Below are 24,899 nucleotides of genomic sequence, written 5' to 3'. Positions count from 1 at the left end.
GGCTGTTCTGTGACTGCTGTGACAGCCCAGGGTCCATCTGGATGCTTTATCAAAGTTCTGGAGGACACACACTGGCCTGATTCTTGGGCCACAATAGGGTTTGTATCATCACAGAATGAATGACTATTTACAGAGTTAAGTACTGACAGTGGTTATAGAATGATCCAAAGCTTTTAGAACTTTAGCAAAATGGACAATTTCATAGGTTATCTATAGGCCACTATAAATTCATTCATGAAAGTAGAATTCATATATCAAAGAAAGTCATTGTACAACCATGAAGCTGAATTACTCATGAATATCCACAAACATCCATTATCATAAAGTAAAGCAACCTGTGTAACCATCACTATGAGACCTTTAGAAATCCACCCAGTTCCCATTTCTCTCCTCCCCCAGCCACCTCCTCTTCTTCCAATGAAGCTCTGTCTGGACTTCCAATACCATATATAGCTTTCCCATTCTCAAACCATATGTAAATGGGATCACAGAGAATAGATTGTGTCTGGGTTCTTCCATTTGACATTAGAATTGTGGTCATCATGGGAGCTGTTAAATGTAAGGGTAATTTGCTCTGAACATTTATTTCAGTGTCATTTAGAGCTCTTATGTTTGCAGTTCCAATGAGGAACTAGAGGCAAATGGTGAATAATAGGGTATTTGTATTGCCTGTAGCAATTCTGCCAAAATATTCATTCATACCACACATGATAAGAGTTCCAGTTGCTCCATATCCTCACCCCATACATGTGTACCACCAGTCTTTTTTTTTTTTTTTGTCGGTTGTGGGGTTTGAACACTGGGCCTGGGCACTGTCCCTGAGCTCTTCAGCTCAAGGCTGGCACTCTACCACTTTAGCCACAGTGCCACTTCTGCTTTTATGAGTGGTTAATTGGAGATAAGAGTCTCACAGACTTTTCTCGCCCAGGCTGGGTTTGAACCTCGATCCTCAGATCTCAGCCTCCTGAGTAGCTAGGATTATAGGTGTGAGCCACCGGCGCCCGGCTCATTTTATTTTTTAATTTTATCCACGCTTAGGTTTAGTAAGAAGTGTGTTATTCAGAATCTCATTTGTTTTTCTCAAATGTCAGGATCCTTCATTGGATTTAAAAAATGTTTCTATGTCAATTGAGATCATTGTATATTTTTTTAAAATTTTGCAAGTAGATTGCATTGCTTTTCAAAAGTTAAGCCAGTGTTTCATTCTTAGAACAAGCATTTATGTTTTCAAAAGAAATTGGCTTATGAGATTCTTTCATGTAAAGTTCTTAGGTTATGCTGACATTCTCTAGAAAGTTTCAAATGTTAATGTTATCCTTTCCTTAAAATGCTTGGGACAACTCATTGGTAAGGCCATCTGGACTTGATGTTCTGCTTTATTTCATTTTGTAAGAAAGTTTGGTGTTAACTTTTTATTAGGCAGAACCTACAGAAAAACATATACAAATTTGTCCAGTGCAATGCATTTATTTTTACAAATTTGGGTGAGAAATGGAGAAACAGAACATATCGACAGGCCAGATGATTATTTTTAAAAATGTTTTTTAAAATGTCTACTTATCTTCATTTTTTACATATAAATTTTATTGCATTTAAATGCAGTATATATCTTTAAATTTTTATATTTTTATCTTAAGTAGTTATACAATGGAGTTACCATTCAACAAATCAGTTTATGAGTACAATGAACCTTGATCCAACGTTATCCTTTTCATCATTGCTCCCTCTCCTAACCCCTCGCTTCAATTTTCATAATTTCTTAGGATATGCTTTGAAGATGTTATGACTAGTGATGAGGATTAGTTAAGGGAAGATGATGGTAGGGAGATTAGTTAATAAGAAGGACTAGTTAATACCTATCAACAATGACTAACTAGTTAAGGGTGAATGTCTGGTTATGAGGACCTGTTATGGGTAAGTGATTAGTTAATGAATGTGTTGAGGGAAGTCATCTAAAGTGAACACAAATATCTTAAGTGCTTTACTAGTTAACAGCACCTAAAGTAATATCAGCACTTCCATGAAAACGACTAGTTAACATTAAAGTTTAAGATACAAACTAGTTAAAATGAATCTAAATGACTAGTTAGTATGACATTAATGGAAGTCAACTAGTTAAGAGTACTAGTAAATGGATGACAACTAATATGACTTGTTGATGTACTAGCTAAAACATTTACTTAAGGGGAGACACCCGGTAATGGGATTAGTTAGGGGAAGATGACTAGCATGAACACAACTGTCAGAACAACTATAGCACCTCAGACAAAAAGGAGTAGTTAACACCAGCACTTACATGAAAACGACCAAGCAAGCAATCCACGAAGGAGTTACACCCAACCTTGATTTTATCTTCACTCATTTTTATTAGCATCAATTAATTGTGCAAAGAGGTTTCATCACTCTCTCACTCCTTCCAAAACCAGTTTCAACAAGCTTCATTGTTCAATTTCACACATGTACATAAAATATTTTGTCCATATTCACCCTCTTTCACTTTCTTGGTTCACCTTCAATGCACCCACTAGTACCCACACCCCAAACAGGACATGTTCTCTTCCTAATCCACTTTTGTGAAAGTGTATATTCATTGTTTGGGCTTTACTGTGATATTTCAAACATGTATATACCATACTTGCTAGTGCGCTATTATATCCAGACTTACAGTCCTTTGTATAAATGCCCTCAAAGTGGTATTGCTGGGGTCACATGGTAGTTTTAGTTTTTTGAGAAACCTCCATACTGATTTTAGTAGTGGTCGTATTAATTTACATTCCCACCAACAGTATGCAAGGGTTCTTCCGCCGCCCCTACCAAGCATTTGTTGTTATTTCTGCTCTTGATGATGGTCACTCTGACTGGAGTGGGAGGAAATCTCAATTTTGTGTGGGTGGGGGGGGGAATTAGTATTTCCTCATGGCCAAGATGTCTTCACTCTAGAGATTCTAAGTCGACAAGCATATGTTAACTCACCTGCTATCTTATGGCTTTCATTGTTTGCTTTTCTTGATTTTCCAGTATAATGGTAATGTACTAATACATTTTATTTATATTTAACCTGATTTTTTTTAGTTTCTTAAATTTGCAAATACATACAGATCACCCACCATTCAAAGCTGAGGCAAAAACATGAGACTCTGTCTGAAAACCAAACTGAAAGCAAAACAAAAACAACAACAAAACTTTACTGGGAGTATGGCCCAAGTGAGAACAAGTGTGAATTTAATCTCTACAATTGTCAAAAATTAGGGTTAATAAAATAGGGGCTAGAGATGTAGTTTAGTGGCAGAGCACAAACAAGTGCAAGGGCTTGAGTTAGATCCCTAGTACCAAAATAAATAAATGAGAGACAGCTGGGAAATGGGCTCAGGCCCTCGAAATTTAGAGACTAACGCTGCCCCACCAATCTCCTAGGAAATTGCACAAAACTCATACTTGCTGCTCTCGGATGATCAGCTTTTACTTGTGTAACATAAATAAGATAAAATGTCAATCTGCCCTAAATATTCATGACATTATAGATCTTGAAGCCACCTACTATCCATCTGACTGATTCACTGTATCTTAATTTTAAATTCCTAAAAGAGTCTGAAAGGTTCAGCCAGCCTCTCCACAGATGCTCATTTTACAATAAGGTTATGCCTGGATATGCCCATCATAAATAGAAAAATGCATTTTTTTCAATTCAAGGAAAAAAATGCATTTAGTAGAGCAATCTTACCAAACATCACAGTTTAGCCACAAAATAGCCTATCATGTATCTGTGTTTGATGTGCCTAATTCTTTGTCTATTCTCTCAGGAGTATTGTCTCACTGATCATAAGCCCAGGAATAAACCAAAATTCAAAACTGGGAAGTGTGGCTCATACTGGATGCACAGTGCCTTTGCATTAGTAAGTAAAAAAAAAAATCCTAGGTCAAAAGCAGTCATCAGTTGGGGGCCATATGTATTACTTTCCCATGGCACAGGCATGTACCTCTGGTTCAGTCCTCCATGTCAGGTTTTGAAGTCAGGCAGCACATTCACAAATAAATCTCAGCAGACGCCAAGGATAATCTTATCTACTTCTATATGAGAAAATGTATGTCGCTGTCATTAGATTTTTGTATTTTCATCTGTTTTATTGGAGGTACATTTCCCTGTTTTACACTGGAATTACTTTTTCATGGGTGAATTTGACTTTATAGATAGAAGCACCACTCATGGATCCAGAAAGAATTTATTTCTGATTCCAGGAAAGCAGTTAGGGTAGGGATGACACCTTAATCCCATCAGAGATGGAACTGATGTCCAGATGAATTCTCATCCTGTGAGTTTCTAACTCATCCTCACATTTAGTCCTTTCTAGTTTTTCTGGGGGTCTAACCCATCATCTCTGGCAGACACTGGACTTTAGCACTGTCACCCCATCCTAATGATACTTTCCAAAGGTCTTTTGAGCTCCTCAGACTCTTGTGTTTCAGAATTGACAGTTGCCTACACCCATAACGTACCCAATAGAGACTATATGGCTAACGGCAGAGAAAGGAGACTCAGGCAGCCTTGGACAGAGAGGTAAGCTTTCAGCCAACTATAGGCTTAACTACACAGAGGATTGAAGGTAGAAGGGGAGAAGTTTATGTAATGATTAAATTCCAGTCAGAGTTTTGGCCTGGTCCTCCATTATTTCATTCTTTGTTGTCTGAGTTCATGGCAAAGCTACTCCTTGAGGGCAGCAAACAAGTCACCAGAGCAGGCAGGTCTCCGTCCTGAGCTTCAGGCTCTTCTCTTCCTTTGGAGGCAGTTCATCTTCTGTCACAAAATGTTCGTGGATAAGCCTTGTCCTTTCTGGAGGTCATTGTGGAGATGGGGGAGGGCAAGAGAGACTCTGGGCAAAGGACTTTTGTCCTAATTTTAGTTAAATTTGTGGGCCCCAGTAAGTAGTCAGTGTTTTTTCAGCAAAAGCAGCTTAAGCACGCTTCTAGCCAACTGAACACATTTGGATTTATGAAATGAACACCTCCTTTGACATCATGGTACTCTGCACAGCACTGTTTGTCATCAAAGTGTTCATTTCACAGCAAAACAAGTACAGTGGTGGGCCCATGGAATTAGCAATCATACTGTGTGTCCTTGCTATCCTCAAGAAGCTACCTCAATAAAACTGTGGAATAGGGTTCTTTGAAAACACAAAAGGTAGCAGGGCAAGATTTTCCAGAAAGCTATATATGCTCTGTATACACATCTAATATATAAAGTTAATGGCAAGATTTCTGCTTCTTGTCCCGGTGACCACCTGTGCTTTCTTGACCAAGAGATCTTGGTGTCAAAGGGATGAATACTCCCACCAAGAGACAAAACAATGACTCTACTGACCTGCAAGTTCAGACGGCTTCTGAATAGTTTAGGTTCCACACACATTTGAACTGACAAAAAAAAAGTGTGTTACAATGTGGGGTAGGCTAATGGATTGATCAATGGGAAATTGTACTCATCTTTACATTGGAGCTAAAAGAATGTCTGGAACACAAAAGGTCCTTTAAAAGGGGTTTAGTATGCCCTAGGCTGAAGGTCAATTGAAAATGATTACAGCTCAACCCAGGCAAGATTACTAAGGGCCAATTCTCTTTAGCAATGAAGGCCTGAATCACTCTAACAGGTAAAAATCATGGTCAGCTCATGTACTTACTAAAGGCAAAGAAAATAAACGAGAAGTTATAAATACCAGCAACATGACCACATGGCCATTACACTAATAAAAACTGGAATCGTCACAAGCATCCTCCCCCCATTTTATCACAAATGTTTCTGTATGTGCACGCCAGTTTCACCCACTTAAGGCTGCTGTAAGAAAATACCATAATCTGGGTGCTTTTACAAACTACAGAAATCTCTCAGTTGTGAAGACTGAAATTCCAAGATCTGATGCTAACACAGTGTCTAAGGACCCTGTTCGAGACCTGATTGCCAAGTTCTTGCATTTTCTCATACCAAAAAGAGGTGGAGAGTGCTCTGGGGGTCTCTTTTTAGAAAAGCACTAATCCTTCCAAGTAGACCCCAACCCTATGACCCAATTACCTTCCAAAGGCCTGTATCTTGGACTGTCACATTTCAGGCTAGGATCCCAATATACAAATTTGGGAGTAATTACATAGTCCATACATCATTCCCTTTACACATGTTTTCTTTCTAATACTTTACCTTTTCTTCTGGAAGAATTAATATGGTTTTGGTTGTATACAGGATAGTTATGCCAGGTTAGGTAGCATCATGACTTTGCTGTTGTCTTTATTTGGAGTATAATGATGGTTTAAGATGTGCATGGGTATACAAGGTGGACTTGTGATGGGCGACTTTGTGTCAACTTAATTGGGCCACAGAATGCCCAGCTTTTATTCTGAGAGAGTCTGTAGAGGTGTTTTTGATTGAGAACATTTGAATTGGCAGAGTAAGACTGCATTCCCTAATGAGGATGGGCCTCATCAACAGAAGAGAAATGCTGAAATTCAGTAAGAGGGAACTGTTTTTCTTAGGTCTTCACTTCCTGTTGGCTTTTGGACTGGATCTTACACCACTGGCTCCCCAACCCCACCCCCACTCTGAAGCATTTACACTTGTGTTGGAACACATCAACTCTACCAGTCTCCAGCTTGCTGGTTCCAGATCTTAAGACTGCTCAGCCTACCGCCAATTACTAGTAAGTCAATGCATATATGCTCTGTGGCCACCCCCGTTCTGCTTCTCTAGAGAATCCTCACACACCCATCATTCTTCCTCACCAACCTTTGAACACCTTAAATGTATCTTCACAGGGTATAATCATCTACAGGTCTTCCATGACTCTGAGCATAGGGGTGTGGATCAGATCTCATTCTTAGATCTTAATATCATGCCTAGCACATAATATTCAATGCTGTGTGTTTGGCAAGCAGTTTTCTCCCTCCAGGGCCTTGTCCTGCTTCCCTGCCTGCTGAGTTGCTGGGCTCTTAGGGCTTCTGTGCTGCCTCCCAGCACAGACTGCATCGGGAACCCATTCTGTGAACTTCCTCCAATTGGTTGCACTTCCTTTTTTTCCAGCCTCCCAAGGCAGCAGAAGGCTCACGCAGGCCATAATAGGTAGGGACCAGTAGAGCCTCAGCAGCTTAAGGAATGTCCGGGCTGGTCGAGTTCCTCTCATTCACCTTTCACCCATGGACCTGGCTGTTGCTTTCAGCATTAAAACAGAACAAAATAGCTCAAGCAAGAACCATGGATGAAAAGCCAAACAATATACATTACATTCTCTGAACCACATTTTCCTCCATGTCTTGGAAGGTGTTCAATGGGTTCAGTACAAAAGCACAGGCCCAACAAACCACTTTCTCTTCTAAAAAGGAGCTAAAGTCAATAAGCTACCCTATTGACTATCTCTAAACTTATTATTACTAGCTTGATATCCAGTCTGCAAAGTACCAACGCTCAAAGCAAGATCCCTGAGTGTACCTGTAGATTCTTGATTTACCCCTAAAATCCCCTACTCTCAAAAAAGAGCCTCCAGATCGAGCTGAGTTGTATTATTCTTGTCTAACATTTGTAACTGGATTCCAGTGGATTCCTCCTCACTGTTCAGTCTGATTTTCTATTTTCTCAGTTTCCTCTATGCATTGTTATAAACTTAATGCTTCTTACAATTGACACCGTGATTACAAAGAGCATTTGAAAATGGACTCTGATGTGAAGAAGTGATTCATGCAGAGTAGTTTTAAAAGGCATTCATTATTTAACTCACTGATTCTGGAAGTATCTGTGGCATCCCCCAAATGGAATTAAAGACAAAACAAAACAGGGAAGGGAACAAAAATAAGGAAGTAGTCTTTTTAATATATGAAGTTGGTCCCAAACTTTTTAGTTTACTATAATTAGTACAGATTCCAAGTCTTTATCCTCACACATTTATCCTGTAATTTCTAGAGAATACTACAATCACTGCCATAAAGTATGAAAGAAAAACAACAACAAAACACAAATTTCTTGAGCTCATTTTCCTATCACCAGATTCCAAAATACTCATTTTCTTCAGATTAATTTCAAAGGAATTTCTTTCTTTAATAATTTTTTTAACTTTGAATTTTCTTTAGGAGATTTACATTTTAAGTGCTAACATTTCCACTTAATTGTCTTTTTGTTGTTGTTGTTGTTGGTTTTGGGGCCTAAACTCTGGGCCTGGGCACTGTCCCTGAGCTCTTCAGCTCAAGGCTAGTGCTCTACCACTTGAGCCACAGCATCACTTTCAGCTTTTTCTGCTTATGTGGTGCTGAGGAATCGAACCTAGGGCCTCGTGAATACAAGGGAAGCACTCTACCACTGAGCCACCTTCTCAGCTCCACAATTGCCAATTTTTGTTTATTAGTTTCCAATTCTTAGCATAGCCTGTTTGGCATGATTTCTAAGCAAAGCACTTCTACATATGGAATTCTTTTATTTTATTGTTTTGGTTGTTAAGGTGACGGGGAGAAATGTTATGAATACATTTAGACAGAGGGAAACAAGTTTTCTGCTGAATGTGCCCAAAGTGGTATTTTCTGGCTCAGAGTTCCAAAGATAGTTCTGAATCTGACTAATAAGTACTAACATTCTGAATACAAGTTACTTTTTACACAGAATTTGGAGACAGCCTTCAACAAATGATTTTGATATGATTTTACATGCTCCAACAACCATGATGTGTATATCCTGTCTTTAACTGCAGACAATTCAAGAAAGATGCTGTCTGGAAAAAACCAGTCTTTCCCTTTAGAGTAAACTTCCTGTAATTTTCTTCCTTCATAGGTATGTATGTCTGTAACACACCTCGGTTGAGTTTTTGTCTTGGGCAGACACTAGTGATTTATTCTCTCCCTTCTATCATATTCCAATTCCACTGCTGGAAAATGTGTAGCTCCTGTTCATTTCCATGTGAACTAACAATACTGTCCAGTAGAGCCCATCTTGTGCTATTTCCTATTACTGGATAAGCATTCTTTTCTGTTGTTGGCCACATCCAGGCTGAGAATGCCCAAATGCCTTGTCCAAACCCGTCTCCTCCCTCTCCTTCCCATCAGTCAGGGGTTAAGTTTTTCCCTTTGTTTCCACTCACTACTCACCATGTTCTCTCTTTCTGGGTGTCTGGAAGACTAGTCATTTCTGGTTTCATCCTGCTTTTTTTGGCCCAAATTAAAACATAGTGTTAATTACAACATTCATTTTTCTTTATGTAGCTTTAAATTATTTTCAGTAGAAAAATGAGAAAAATCCAGGTGTGGTGGCACACACACACACACACACACATACACATACACACACACACACACACACACACACACACACACACATGGCATCTCAGCCCTTGGGAGATGGAAGAAGAGGATAGTGATTCCAAGGCCTGTCTGGTCTACAAAACCAAGTGCTACAGATCTGCTCAATGTTTTGAGTGCTTGTGATCAAACTCACAGGCAGTGGTTTAGTTTAAAAAATAAAACATTTAAAAAACCACTGCAAATGGATTTTGAAGAGAAAGCTAAAGAAAACACAATTTCCAAATCAGTTCTGAAACCAAACACAAATACTTCTTTATTTATGGGATATCATTTTACATCAATTCAATTAAAACCTAAAAACAGTTTGCTGTTCTCAAGTTAGGTGGCATAACAATATTGTAGTTAAGCTGGGAGTCACAGGACTTGCACACTTGTATGATGTAATGCAAATACTGACGACATGAAGCATTCACAGTCACAGGCTAGCTACTGCTCATGTAACAGTAACCCCCAATAGAAATCATTTTATGAAAAAAAGCAACCCACATTTTGGTCTCATTTACAGATATTCTATACATTTATTATACAACATATGAAAGAATAAAGGATAAGGCTTACAGAGGTATTTTAGCAGTTGTAAGAATAAAAACCAAGGGCAAAAACTAATTTGTAAAAGCTTCCTGTATATAAATTTCAAAAGCACTGTTAGACTAGAGACCAAGAAGCAACAGAACTCTGTTGTTAAACCAGGATCTAGTTAGATTTGTCTGGTCAGGTTTATAAAAACGTAACTCCCAGTTCATGCTTCAAAGAAATGTGCACGCAACGCTATGAGTGTTTGTGACAAAAACAAAAACAAAAAAAACAATGAAATTTCTGACCTATAGCAGCAGTGAACAGATAATGACAGGGTATTGCAATGGGAACTCAAATATAAAGAAGAGAGAGAATATAGACTCAGGTACTACAGAACCAAGAAGGCACCCTCATTTATTTACACTAGCCATGAAGAAGTGCTCAATTACTGTTTCATTTTGTGAAACTTGACAATTTCTTAAGAAAAAAAGTGTCTTATTACTACTCTGACCCGTTAACTTAAAAATAACTATGTGAAATCAAGAAAAACCAAGAGCAATCAGTAGTCACAGAGGTTTATTTTTCAAGGCAGTTTAGAGATTTTTGAGTTTTCTAAATATGCTAGAGTATTCCTTCGAAATACTTTCACATCATTTCTCTATCACCAAAATGTTCACTGTGGATAAAATGTAACCATTTGTCACAATTGCTAACAATTCTTTTATTTTGGGATTAACTGTCTTTAGTGCTTAAAAAATTCTCCATTCTAACATAACTGTTAAGATAATTTCATCTATGATTTACGTTTGCTTTGAGCAAAACAGTAGTTGGTCAAATTTAAGAACTGTTCTCTTTAGTGTGATTAAAAAACTTTTTTTTCTTACGACTTTATTGGAGTACACACCTGAAAATGAATCAATTCTCCACAGACCAGCCCTGTCTTTGGCCTGACTGACACTGTCTCACATACACGCATGCACGCACTAGAGCCCTGCTTACCCAGCAATTTCAGTGACTATGGCTTGCTAGCAACTTTTTATGTTCTGTACAGATAGTGACTTATGTAAGTACATGCATATACTTATATGTATGTACATACTTATGTTTGTAAACTGGCATTAATTTGTAAGTTACAAGTGAGACAATAAACAAAAAAAGTTAAGTATTCTTAGTTGCTACTGAGTTTGAGGTTTGTTTTTGTTTTTCTTCTAACTTCTGGTTTATTTTACAGCAAACCAAACCTTATTACTTGGTAGAAAAAGGAAGAAGGTATATTCTACCATACCATGATTTTGTATATGCACACATACTGTATATACATACAAAATTTTCTTTGGTGGCTTAGTTGGGGAAAAAATAGAAAAATCAGAACAGCATCTACAAAGAAACTGTAGAACCGTGGTCAAGAGTAGTCCGGTCTGTGTGCTTTACTCATTTATGCCATATTAAATCTGTAAGATCTTTCAGCCAATAAAATCTTCCAATCCCTACATACTCACGCATGGATCTTACAATTACAGCATTTGCTTGTTCAAATGCACGATGAACTCTTTGCTTAGCTAAATTATTAGATTGTGTGTTTCCACAAAACTTTAGGGACTGAGCTAGTTGTTCAATAGCACCAGATAGTCGGGGTGAAAACATATCTCAATACATTTTCTCAAAAAAAGGCAAGGCAAAAAAAAAAAAAAGAGACAAAATATAAGCCTAAATTACCATGCTGTTTACTCTGACTTCCTCCTCCATATAAATAATGGCTATCACCTTTCTGTACAAATCACTCAGGTACTAACAAGAGGCCCCTCAAGGAAAGGTCCTAGTGTCTAACAGGGTTAGCGCAATGCTGGTGGTTTAGTGTCCACTGCCTGCAATGGACATGCTGCCAGGAAAAGCCTAGCATGAAGAAAGAAACAAACATGGAACACAAAACACCTGTCAGAGTATTATTCTTAAAGAACAAAAACAAAAACCAGAAACAACAAAACAACCTATGAAATCAGACACCAAGAAAACTTAACTAAAATTCAAGCCATAACTAAAAGTGCTCTGCAGCTGTAAGTTGCTAGCAAGCTAACAGGCTTTCATGGGAGGGGGCAAAATACATTTCACTTGGAGTGAGCCAGGAAGCACTAGCCAACAAACACAGGCTAGAAGAGTGCAAAGGAGGAGGGGAAAAAAATCACTGAAGAAAGTTCATGAGAACTTAAAATTCCATTTTTTTAAAAAAGGTGCATCTTAAATTTGTTCATTTGTACCTATATTCAAGCTTACAACAGTTTTAATATTAAAAATCAAAACCCTATACCTTGCATGTTGGAAATGATTTGTGGCATGTTACATGTCTAAATCATCAAATAATGATCACTTTCACCATTTTAAAACACTAATATTGTCAAGTAAACCAAATAAACCAAATATTTGGCATAGGCCACCTAAAAGTTATGACTCCTACCTCCTTCCAGAAGTTGGCCTCTTAAGCAGTAAGGTTAATTCTGGCAACGTTTGCCCACAGTAACAGTTGTTTTGTGTGGTTTTCTGAAATGCTACATTTGAGACCAAATGAAGTATAACTGGTTCCTTTGATAAAAGGGACTAGAAATATGCCACAAAATTATTTTTACAATACATTTTTGCAGAAATAATCTCTAGGTGAAGCTTTTTCATTTTATACACATATACAAAATTTAAACAGCAATATACACATAATCACAGTGAGGACGTTGGCAAATTCACCAATCTGTAGTGTAAATACAAACTGCAAAGCAGCCTTCCAAGAGAACAATGCTACACAGCAAGCAGAGCTGGCCCATTCAATAGCAAACACCACAACATCCCTGCAAAAGGGAGACAGTGCAAGAAAAGCAGCATGCGCTTTGATACAAACAGCAATTTATGGCTAATGGGTGACATAATTGTGGTAACAGTGACTCTTTCGCTGCTATGCATAAAGTCCTAGGACATCTGTTTGTCTTTATACCATTCCACAAACTCGTCCAACAAAACTGGCCCTGGAGAGAGAGAGAGAGAAAAAAAAAACAATATGGCTCAGGGCATTTCCCTAGGGAGGAAGATGTACAATGCACAAGGATGGACCAGTCAGCACCCACTACTTACATGCTCCGTCTTCATCATAGTTGCTGAGGTCAAGATTAATTGTTCTGCTGAACTCGAGCACATTGCACCACTGGTCTTTGTTTATGACTTTATATTTTGATTGCTGACAGAGGAAAAAGTAATATGAATTATTGACACTTAAAATGAACAAAGAGGATGGCTTCCATTCCTATATGAAACAAATTAGAAAAGTTCATGTAAGGTTAACTTTTACCACTTAAAATCAATCTAGGAGGATTGGTGAACAAGAGAGGAATGTGTCTAATCAAAGAATAGATGGCAATTTCACTACAAAATCAGGTTGGGACTTAACCCAAGATGGTGAGCGTGTCAAAGAAACACAACTGTATATCCTCCAAAGTGAAATGTGTAAACTATAGAGCGCTTTCATGTAAAGCTGCAAGGATTAAGAGACAACTGACGTGATTTATGTAAAGCATTTCGTCTCATTCTTGGCACAAGTAAGTACAAAACAAAGAGTTAAACCCTGACATGATCAGCACTGCTCACTACCCAGCTATTGGCTTGAGTGTCAGACAGCAGAGTCACTTGCTGAGAATCTGTGTAAGTGCCACAGGGGCCTCTCTGCTGGCTGCTCTTGCTGCTGAAGAAAACTGAAAATTCAAAACTAGTAACTCAAGCCTTGAGTCAAATCATGAAAGAAATCCGAAGAGATATGAAGTGTTCTATTCTTATGCAAGAAATAAACTCTAATGATATTTTAAAGTAGAGTACACCATACAAAGATTGGAAACTAAAATCTAGAACCAACGTTTAAAAATCCTCACCACTATTAAGATTTAAAAATACATCACTGAACAATATAATACATAAAAGGCAAAGAGAGTTGAGTCAAGGGTTTTGAGGATATAAACACAAGAGAAGCTGGGGTAAAAGGATTACTGTTATCTTCAGATAGAAGAAGAAAAATGAAAAGCAATAAGAGCAAGCACAGGCTACTAGGCTAACTTTCTAAGTAATTAAAAGAAATAACCAGTCTTGAAACAGCTGATGATGTTCCTGGAATTGTGCGGTCACCTCCTTACAGAAGTTCTGTCAGCTGAAGGACCTTCACACTCAAGCTCAAATCTTGTTAAACTCACTGAGCAAGAACCCATTTCCAGTTCTATTCTAAATCATTCTAGCATATCTTGCGGAAGTATCAGAGAAATTACACTATATGGAGAATGGACCATTATGTCAACAAACATTTCTTACATTAAAACTGTTTTTTATAACTTTCCTTTGGAGTTCCAGTAATAATGTTGTAAGTACTTTTTAATAACAGACTTCAGAGTTAGGGAAAAAGATTTTTCTCAAAGCTCCAATATCCTCCTCTCCCCATCCCCCAATCCTTGCCAGCAAAGGGCATTTTCTAAAATGACTTAGGGAAGACAGCCAAGAGGATACCATGTGAGACACCCAAGTCCTCATACACATGTATCAGACAGCGGCAGGGCCTGCAGTAGGACCCTCTAATGAAATCAGCTCAAGAACCAGCAGCCCAAATGTTTGGTCAACAGAATGTGCTAGGTTGTTTCTAACACAGATCTGAAGACAATTTACACTGAAGGAGATATTGTCAGTTCACACGGTATGGTACTGGCATGTTGTAAGTAGTCCCCAAATCATTTGGAGATAAGAACAGAATAGAAAAGAATAGATTATAAACTAGTTTTAGTAACAAAGACAGAGGGCTGGGTTTTAACCTTGTCTTATTAAAACTGTGAATTCATCTGCAGCCATAAAAGCAAGGAAACCTCAGTTTTCTATTATTACAAAGAACAGAAGACCTAAAGAGTAGTGAAGCTTCTAAAATGGGCTGGGAGACGAGAGGAGACGCAGAGCGGTGGCTATCCTGACGCACTGTCACGTGGGAGGATGCATGTGACATGACACGCACACACTCAGATGCACTCCAAGACCTCCAAGACAACAGGTAGCTGCTGACTAACAGCAATTATGGCACCAGAATTCCTATAAGCACAGAAGTACAACAAGCAAAAGTTACATAAAATGGCTAAATAAAATATATTTGGTAGTTCTAAAGCAAGCAAGCATACATTTGATAAAATAACAATTTAGTACCTCTAAGAACTGGTGAAAAACTGGAAAAAGGGGCCAGATTTTTCCTAATAACAGTCCCAACATGCATTTGGCAGTGTTAATGTCTAGGCTGCGCTGGTCCTTTTCCTGTTTAACAAACAAAAACAAGCATGAGCCAGATGTCTCTACATCAGAAAATCTAATCATTCAACTTTGTATTTTACTTCAGCAAGAAATTAGTAAGCTGCTCATTTACCATACACCATAAAAATTCTGAATGGGAACTAAGGGAAGCAGGTAGGCAAACACAATGGAAGGCTTGATTATTATCAGTAGTATAAATATATATTTGTGAAAAATACAGATCAATTGAATGATTACCTTCATGCAAAGTCAATTATATAATAGCAGTATCTACAATCATTTCATGAGTAAAATAAAAACTTACAATTCAGTAACTTCTTCCTTTTATATTTAGGATAATTATTAAAATCAAAGTTGTTGATTCTAGAACTCATTAACTGGAGTTTTAGGGTCTTGACTTTCAGGCCTAAAAATCAGGTTTCCTTAATAAAACTCATTTTTCCAACTCTGTGTTTTATAGAAAAAGCTTTCTTATACTCAAAACAGTCTAGAATTGAATTCAGCTCACAATAAAGGTGGAAGCTGTGGAGATCCCCTCAGAGAAGGTGTGTTTCCCCCATCCACCTACTATGGAAAGCAGGATGCCCTTTTACACGGTCCCCCTAACTGCTGCATGTTTTAGACATGGCTCCTTTAACACAATATCCCTTCACTAGTCACCAAGAGAAAGGAAAGCAGGAAAGAGATAAATATTGAAGAATAGAAAAGTTCACTTATTTGTAATTAGTGATCTGAATTTCTCATTCCATTTTTCTTCTCATTCCAAGTTTCTTCTCTAGAGAACTACAAGTGGGCAGTTTCAATGGGAAGGAATAAAGGGGTCTGGGACTATAAGAAGTAACTTTATGCATTCAAAGCTAGCCTCCACATGCTACGTGAACTACACTGGACATTTTCTACAGAGAGGGAAAGTGTTTGGCCATCCCAGTGTAGTGTATGCTGCCCATGACCACCGTCAGCCACAGACACAAGCACACACACCTCTGACTTTAACCATGAAGTAAGTACTCTTTAGTGTACAGTGAACTTCTACCCATAACACTGAAAAAGAGAAAGACTGCAACAATACAGCAAATATTAAGGCCCTACTCAACAAAAGCAAACAAAGGAGATGAAGATACAGACTTGCTGCTTAAGGAAGATGTACAGAGGTCTATCTATGGGTTGCCCTTATCTCACATAATAGCTATTTACAAACAGACTGGGTTAAATGGCGCCACACCACCCTTCTGTTGGAAGCCTGATGGTAATGGGGACATCTCGATTCCACACTTTTTGAATACTGGTGGGGCCTCCTTCCTACAGCATTCTCAGCCTGTTCCCTGGCCGGGCACATGAGCCTGCCATATGTCTAGGTGGCACTCACTCCCAAGCAGAAGAGGACAGCAGAGGTTACTGAAAGATTGTCTGCCCTTTGCCAGCCAAGCCTTGCTGGTTTCTTGTGCTTCAGTGCTACTATGCATCTATGATGTGCAGTACAAGCAAATGGAAAACAACCTTTTGGCCTATGACATTGGCAGAAGGCAATAGTACATCATACCATGACACAATCCACAAGGAAAACGAGTGAAGTGTTGAGAAACACATGTGGCCCCACAGGGATGCCCCAAAGTCCATTTGTCAAACAAAAGCGCATGTGCATCTAGACTGACAACACTGGTGCTCTAAAACATTTTCCTTGGCCAAGTGTCTACCCTCTCAAATTTCTAGTATGGCTCTGGTATATATTGTGCCTTCTTTCACCATGAATGCCTATTCTCCATCACAAAGGACATACACTAAAGTGACAAAAAAAAAAAAGAAAAAGAAAAAGAAAAAAGATACAAAGGACCTGGACAGACTCTTGGCAACAATATAGTAATCCAACAAACCGATGATCACGAAGGGTTTCAATGCATTTGGCAGTGATGCCAAAACATGGAGGAAAGGCATCAGACTCACAGGACTGGAGAGCTGAACAGCACTCACTCACTCCTGCTCTGCAGGGTGCAGCCAGCAGCTTGAAATCACTAACACCATCTTCTGCCTAGCAAATAAGAGAGAGATATTATGGACGCACTCACAATCTGAACAGTGGCACCTCACGGACAACCGACAGTGCCTATGGGTGGACTTGTGGCTAAGTACGAATAACCATACCTAGAAACGCTCAAAATTCTAGAAACAACTTGGAGGAGAGAGCCCACAGCAAACAGCATCAAAATGTAGACCTCCCAGGGGTCCTCTGACAACAATAAGTCCTACAGGCCGTCTAAGCAAAGGGATTCCCAATTAAAAGTGAAATGAATCTCCCAGGATGCAATCAGGCATTTAAATGCCATGAGTATTAAAATAAAAAGTTGTCACATGGACAAATACAAGGAGTACAGCACAGACATCCAAACGCTCTTTGCATGAAATTGAGAGTACACTGTCACCAACAATCTTGTCACCATCTGCTTATAAGCTGCCAAGGAACAAGGGATTTTGCATCCCAAGGTCAGAATCTAAGCACAAAGTGCCTTAAGACAGACTGCCACAAGTTGACAGGCATCCCTAGAAGGCTCATCAGGGAAAAGGAAAAGGAAATAGAAACTTCTCTCCCTACTTAACTACCACTTGTATATACCAAAGTGTATACATATGTAATTCATAAAAGATAAACTGTTAATATAAATAGAAAAACAACTTGTCATTTTTCAAATAATACAAACCAAAAAGATATGGATGTGCCAATCCCTCACAATATTCAAATGGACTTTATAACTATGGCTTTTATTAAATGCAGATTGAAAACAGCAGTTTCAAGGTATTGGTCCTCTAATAGGACAGTCACAAGCCAAAGGGTCTCATTCAAAATACTCTATAGTAGTCAGGTGCTGATGGCTCACACCTGTAATCCAGAGGGCTGAGATCTGAGGATCACAGTTCAAAGCCAGCCTGGGCAGGAAAGAAAGTCCCTGAGATTCCTATCTCCAATTAACCACCAGGAAACCAGAAGTGGAGCTGTGGCTCAAAGTGATAGAGCACTAGCCTTGAGTGGACAGTGCTCAGGCTAAGTTAAAGCCCCACAACCACCACAACCACCACCACCACCACCAAAAAAAACATCTATAGTACATACTACATATGGAGTAAATAGGATGATACTAAGTGCTGATAACAGCGACTGCAGAGCAAAATGAAGTTTTATTAAGGACTGATTATAGAGTTTAAATATTAAAAGAAAACGTGCCTTTGTTTATAAAAGACCATCACACTGTAAGTTCTCCTGTAAGATTATGAAAAGTAAGCTCTTCTTTTAACTCTCAAGTGGCAAATGAGCAAAGAAACTAAAACTAGTTAGATAAAATAGTTAGATGATAAATAAGAGTTAGATGATAGCCGGGCGCTGGTGGCTCACGCCTGTAATCCTAGCTACTCAGGAGGCTGAGATCTGAGGATCGCGGTTCAAAGCCAGCCCAGGCAGGAGAGACCGTGAGACTCCTATCTCCAATAAACCACCAGAAAACTGGAAGTGGCGCTGTAGCTCAAGTGGTAGAGCGCTCGCCTTGAGCTGAAGAGCTGAGGGACAGTGCCCAGGCCCAGAGTTCAAGCCCCACAACCAACAAAAAAAAAAAAAAAAAGAGTTAGATGATAGTAAGATGATAAATAGTTAAAATGATAACAGATAAATAAATAAATAAATAGATGATAAATACCCAGGTAAGCCTGATGCTACAAAAAGTCTATAAATATTTAGGTATCTACATCTGGTATATTTGAGACCACTAACTAGTCAAGATAATCTTTCCCAATTTTTACTAAGTTTTAATAGCTTGAAACTTACAGCTATAAGGAAACATTAAAATAATGAAAAAAAAACTTCCATCAGAAAAAATAATACCAAAGCTTTCTGAGAATAGTTCAAACTCAAGAAATGATTTATCAGCAAGCATGACTCCAAACATGAACAGTGGAAACTGAGTTAGAAATTGGTATGTGAAATAAGAAGGCCTTCAGACCTATAATGTGCATCATGGTATTCTCCTTTGGGACCAGAGGGATTACATAACACAGAGAAAAAGCTGTTCATCTTGACATCATTACCTGAGGTAAAAAAGCACAAGGCTCTGAAAAATTCAAATCTTAATACTGTGGGGTTCAGGTTAGGAAACTGAAGTTATAGCAAATCAGATTTTCGAATAGGAAATATATATATATATATATGTATGTATATATATAGTTAAAAGTACATAATAAAAAGCAAAAAGGAATAAAACTCAAGTGGTTGCCATCTTACTGGGGAAAAAAATCAATCTAAAAAAAGTGTGGTCTTAGAAATGAGCCAACATTAGTTTATAGATAAGCTCAATTCTACACTTCTTTAAAATAAGGGAGGAAAAGACTGAGCGTGGTGGTCCCTATCAGTAATTCCAGAACTTGGGAGGCAAAGATTGAGAAAAAGACAGTTTGAGACCAGCTGAGTTACATAAAAATTAGCAAGATTCCATCTCAAAAAGTAGCTAGGTGCGGTGGCTCACACTTATGAAGACGTGGAAATAGGCAAATTGAAGTCCAGGTAGGCCTGGGCCTAAATGCAAGGGCCTATCATCCAAAAATTAAAGCAAAAAGAGTCGGGTTACAGTTCATATCGTAAGTACCTACCAAGCAAGTGCAGGCCCTGAGTTCAGTTCCCAATACCTCATCCATCTTAAAAAAAATTTTTTTTAAAAGGTAACTCATCAATACTGTCTTTCCCTTTTGTTTGCTACACTCAGATTCTATTACTCTGAGCACTACTTTCTAAAAATAATTTACACTGAAATAGACATCTAGAGAACATCAGCGAAAACTCAACAGCTACTTCCAAGTTTATGAAAACTTCGTTTATGTTTAAACTACTTTAATAGAACATTGGTAGGATAAGTTCTATCATCATGAAAAATGTAAAATAAGGACACTGAGGCATAGGAGGTTAAGAGTCAATATATGGTAGGTAGAGCTAGGATGTGAGCCAGGAAGTCTGATTTCTATCCTCAACTCTTACCATATAGTCCCATACTCCTTGGAAATTAATAAGGGAAAAGTCTACTCTGTGCATCTCTGTAATAGTTTAAGAGGAACCTACAGTTAAAATTACTTAAGACGTTCTGAGCAATATACCTGTAATCAGACGGCCTCATATATTATTCCCATTCTTGCCCTCATTCAGGTCTACGGTCTCTTTTCTTTGTAATTTAAAATTAACTCAGGTTAGTGGAGAAAAATGAATCCAATGTTGATATTAGATTTCAGTTAAATAACAGGAGAAATTCTGTTGAACACAAGAAATGTGCCAAACTTTCCTTAGCAAGTCCTGTGAGTACCACTCAGAATCATTTCTAGTTTAACAGCTGTTGGCTTTAGTTTGTGGGACTTCATAGAGGTTAAACAAAAGTAGTCAGTACCTACTATTGGAGTAGTAATAAACACACCAAGGTGCTGACTAGCTTGATCTGGTAACAAACTAGCTTGTCACAAGATCATGTCTCAGTAGGAGTTCCCCTATAGGGCATCCAATTCGGCTTTAAGATGTCCTGAAGGAGTGAGAAAGCAAGCCACATCCTCCTATTTCCCCAACACCCGTCATATCCTCCTCTGCTCGCTCTGCCTCACTCTCCCTTACACTGAAGGCCGCTTTTTCCCCACCCAGCATGTGGCCTTCATCATGCTCCTTTCTCCAATTATCCCACCAGGGTTTCTTTCAACTTCAGTGCTAGGAGTCAGCAAACTTCTCATGTGAAATCTGTCTCTTTTTATATCAGGCAGGACTGCACTGTTAGAAACAAGCTCAACTGCTGTGGACAATGACAGCATTGTGAATTCATGGTCTTACCTGGCCCTTGATGCTCTGTTAATCAGCACATCACTCAATCCTGCATTTACCCAAAAGGCTAAAAGCCAACTTCTCTCTATGAAGCTACTGTAGTAGTAGCTTGCCTCCACTATCAGGAAGGTCAAAAATCAAATGCACTGATATCACTATTCACAGATTAAAATAAAAACACAACCAAGGAAAATAGCTGCTTAATTTAAAGAACTCCATACAATATCTGTTTAAGTAATACATTAACCATTTACCCAGTGAGGAGAAATGAACCCTATGCATGAATATAGAAAGACAAAGTTCTAACTGTAGGAAAGAACTACTGTATGCACTTGGAAGTTTTATCCCTCTGCCATCCTCCAACAATACCCCAAAGATGATGACAGTTAAAGGAGGCTCCATAGCTCTGTGGAGACGGCTGGCCTGCATGCCAGTGGCTGAGCTCAAGCCCTTCAATGCCCCCTGTGCTAAAGCTCTGCTTCATCATCTACACAAACAACACTGGGTAGACCAAGTGTCCTTCCTCGTTTCTGAAGTGTCACAATTCTATCATTATCTACAAAACTATAAATAAGTGCAAGTCAAAGAAAAATTGGAAAGAAAAAGCAAGTACGCCTATAACTAAATAATACTTTAACTCGGTGGCAAGGTTCAAAAGGTGAGCAAAGAAATGATCACTCCCAGGGGACTTTAATTTTCATGGAGAAATGGTCATTTCTAGATACTTAATCACATTCTAGTATCGTATCTTAGTTTTATTTTTAGAGGGAATATACAAAATCATCATTCTGGATATTTAATGGTATATCCCAACACTGCTTCTAATATAAATTAAGGATATTAACATTGTCAGGGAGTTCATTTTTTACTGAAGCTGTGATTTTAAAAAGATCTGTAGTGTTAATTATAGCTTATTACACCTAGGATTCATTTTACTAGTAGTAAAAAAAATAAAGTGGCGGGGGGAGAAAGAAAATTGAGTTCTGCTTCTAATCAACATCAGATTTCACTTAAAAACAACTAGAAAACTAGACAAAATAAGTAGCATAGAATTGTGATTCCTAACAGAGAGGAAGCTGGGAAGGTAGCCCAGTGGGTAGAGTGCTTGCCTTGAATGCATGAGGCCCTGGTTTCGATTCCTCAGCACCACATAAGCAGAAAAAGCCAGAAAGTGGCCCTGTGGCTCAAATGATAAGAGCGCTAACCTTGAGCTGAAGAGCTGAGGGACGGCGCCCAGCACCCATATGATACCACCTTATTCTCAGAAGGCAGATTTTAGACCATAGTAAAGGAAAGAGAAACTCAACCAGAACCCTTGTGTTTTCCTGAGTTAGAGAAAAACAGCTTGGATTTTGAGAAGCCAAAGGGACCTACTACTCTAAGAAGTCTGGAGGTCTCTAGAGCACACTGCCCAAGTCTTCAGGCAAGTACTGATCTGTGCACACGTGAGAGAAAAAAACTTGAGTGTGGACAAAGTTGTATTACAACTGCACAGAGATTCCTAGGACCTACATGAGGTTGTAGACAGATTATATTTAGGCCAGCACGGAAAGATCTCATAATATGCTGGGAACACTAAGGGGAATCCTCAAGAGGAGCTTCCTAACTTGTAAGGCTTAGTCACTGTTTGAATAAAAGGCTGCTCTGGGCCAGCCCTTCCAAAGGATCAAACTGATTATAAGTAAGGTAACTATTCACTTGAAAGAAAAATTAAAAAGGAAATCTAGGCAAAGGGTCAAAGGTTATAGCTCAATGTCAGAACAATTACCTGACATGAACAAGGCTCTGGATTCAATACCTACTACCACAAAAACAAACACACACAAACAGACAAAAAAGAAAACCACCACTCTTTAAAGTAAAAATAAAGCAGTCAATGCAGAATATCTAGCAACATCAAGAAAGGAAAGCAAATATGAATCATAATCAAGAGAAAAACCAACCAATAGAATGACACCCAGAAATGACACTATGGAACCAAAAGAAAAGGTTTTTTTAAACGTTTTAAATAAACATGTTCAGGGAGGGACAAGAAAATATTCTCATGATGAGAGAAACTCAAGATATAAAAAGACTCAAATGAAACTTCAAGAGATGAAAAATACAGTACTGAAATGAAAAATAACCTTGCTGTGATAAACAGATTAGACATTACCAAGATTAGTACTGGAAGTAATAAAGAATTACCCAAAATAAACAGAGAAGAGGAAAAAAAGGCAAACACGGTATCAATGGCTTACAGGGCAATATTAAGCAATCTAACATAAATACCTTGTGGTTCAAGAAATAGAGAAGAGAGAGAATAGAAAATATTTAAAGAAGTGACAGTCAAAAGATTTCCCAATTTAAACTACCAAGTCACAGATCCAAAAAGCCTCAACTAAAATGAGCATCAGAAAACGCTGTCACTACCATAATCAACTAACTTACAATCTAATACCAGGAATCTGGAATGTCTGTCTTTTTTTTTGGGGGGGGGGGAGGTAACAGATGAATGGAGTAAGGAGGTGGGAGAAAGCGGTAATACTCAATGTAAACATGTAAAAATGGAACCAGGCAATTTGAAGGGATGGGTACAGTTGGGAGAGATGGGGGAGAATGATGGAAGGGGAACATTGATCAAGAAGCACTGTACTCATAAATTTGTATGTTGAACTGAAACCCCTTTGTATAACTATCTAAAGATAATAATCATGGAACATTATAATCCACTTTCTGAAATTCAGTAAAAATAGAATAAATGTAGTCAGAAACAACATAAAAAGGAAAAAGGAAAAGAATGATACCAGACTTATCACCAGAAACTACATAATACATGAAGACAATGAGAAGACATCACTGAAAGAATAAAGTATTAACTTAGACTTTTTAAAATCCAGAGAAGTGTCTTAGCCAATTGAAGCAAAAATAAAATGTTTAGAGAATTCATCACTTCTGTACTTTGAGGAACTTTAAAGGAAGTTTTTTAGGAACAAAGAATATTAGTATTAGTTAAAAATCTATATTAACACCAGGGGAATAAAGAACAAAGAAATGAGGTATACCGGGCAATTACAGCAGATATATTTGCTTATTTAAAACAAAAATAATGATGTATTATGAGAGATACAGTACAAGCAAAATGTTCACAGCAGCATAAAATATGTCAAAACAGAATGGAAATATATTGTTATAAAAGTTCTCATATTATTCTCACATTATACCTGAAATGGTTCAACATTATTGAGAAAAGATTGTGAAATTTATAAAGTGCACACCATGAGGCCTACAATAACTACTAGAGATAATAAAATACAGATAGGGCAATAAGGTAGTAGTGGACATAAACCAATCATTAAAAAAAAACACCTCAATTAAAAAGAAGGCATGAAAAGGAGAAAAAAGAAATGTTGACAGCAACCCAAAAATGATGAAATAAATATGGGAAAAATATAAGAAAGAATATAAACCAACTATACTATTAATTACATTAAATGTAGTTTTAGCATCTCAAGACAAGTATTGTCAGGTTCCAATATTTGCTATCTATAAGAAAAATAAACTATTAAATGTTAACCAATATGCCACTAAGTCAAGCAAATTACCTACCTAGCAAATTGCACAACCACATAGAGATAACATATAAAACACACTGGAAACCAAAGATTTAAGGTATTAAAAAGCCAAGTAAAAGGAAAAAAACAAAAAACTTGAAATGCTCCTGAGGGGGGGAAAAATGCATTTTCCTGATAGCTATAAGGAAGAGTAAGAAAGAATCTCCAACAGGAAACTTTTCATTAAAAAAAGAAAAAAATTCACTTTAGGGCTGAGGATATAGCTCAGTGATGAAATGCCAAGACACACAGCATATCCAAGACACCAGGTTTGATCCTCAGCCTGAGTGGCAGGGGGTAGGGAAAGAGGAGGGAGTGAGGGAAGAGTGAAGAGAGGGAGGGAG

At 38.1% G+C, this 24,899-nt stretch overlaps 1 protein-coding gene across 4 annotated transcripts in view; it reads right to left on the bottom strand.

The window, feature by feature from the left end:
- Positions 1–9,542: 9,542 nt before the first annotated feature.
- Dcun1d4 (DCN1, defective in cullin neddylation 1, domain containing 4) overlaps positions 9,543–24,899 on the bottom strand; it is a 65,991-nt gene continuing 50,634 nt past the window's right edge. For 3 of the 4 annotated variants that reach the window (XM_013009109.1, XM_013009113.1, XM_013009112.1), the window contains exons 9-11: positions 15,034–15,138; positions 12,946–13,048; positions 9,543–12,839 (exon numbers count right to left, since the gene is read on the bottom strand). In XM_013009109.1, coding sequence (XP_012864563.1) covers positions 12,784–12,839; positions 12,946–13,048; positions 15,034–15,138 — 264 coding nt within the window. In that variant the 3' untranslated portion in view covers positions 9,543–12,783. Of the gene's footprint in view, positions 12,840–12,945; positions 13,049–15,033; positions 15,139–17,006; positions 17,162–24,899 lie in introns of those variants that run through there. The other variant, XM_013009111.1, reaches the window with a different exon arrangement.

The sequence above is a fragment of the Dipodomys ordii genome, unplaced genomic scaffold, assembly GCF_000151885.1.
Source record: "Dipodomys ordii isolate 6190 unplaced genomic scaffold, Dord_2.0 Scaffold8, whole genome shotgun sequence".
Classification (NCBI taxonomy): Eukaryota; Metazoa; Chordata; class Mammalia; order Rodentia; family Heteromyidae; genus Dipodomys; species Dipodomys ordii.
Note: the sequence above shows the minus strand (reverse complement) of the source record. Positions and strands in the feature narration are given on the sequence as shown.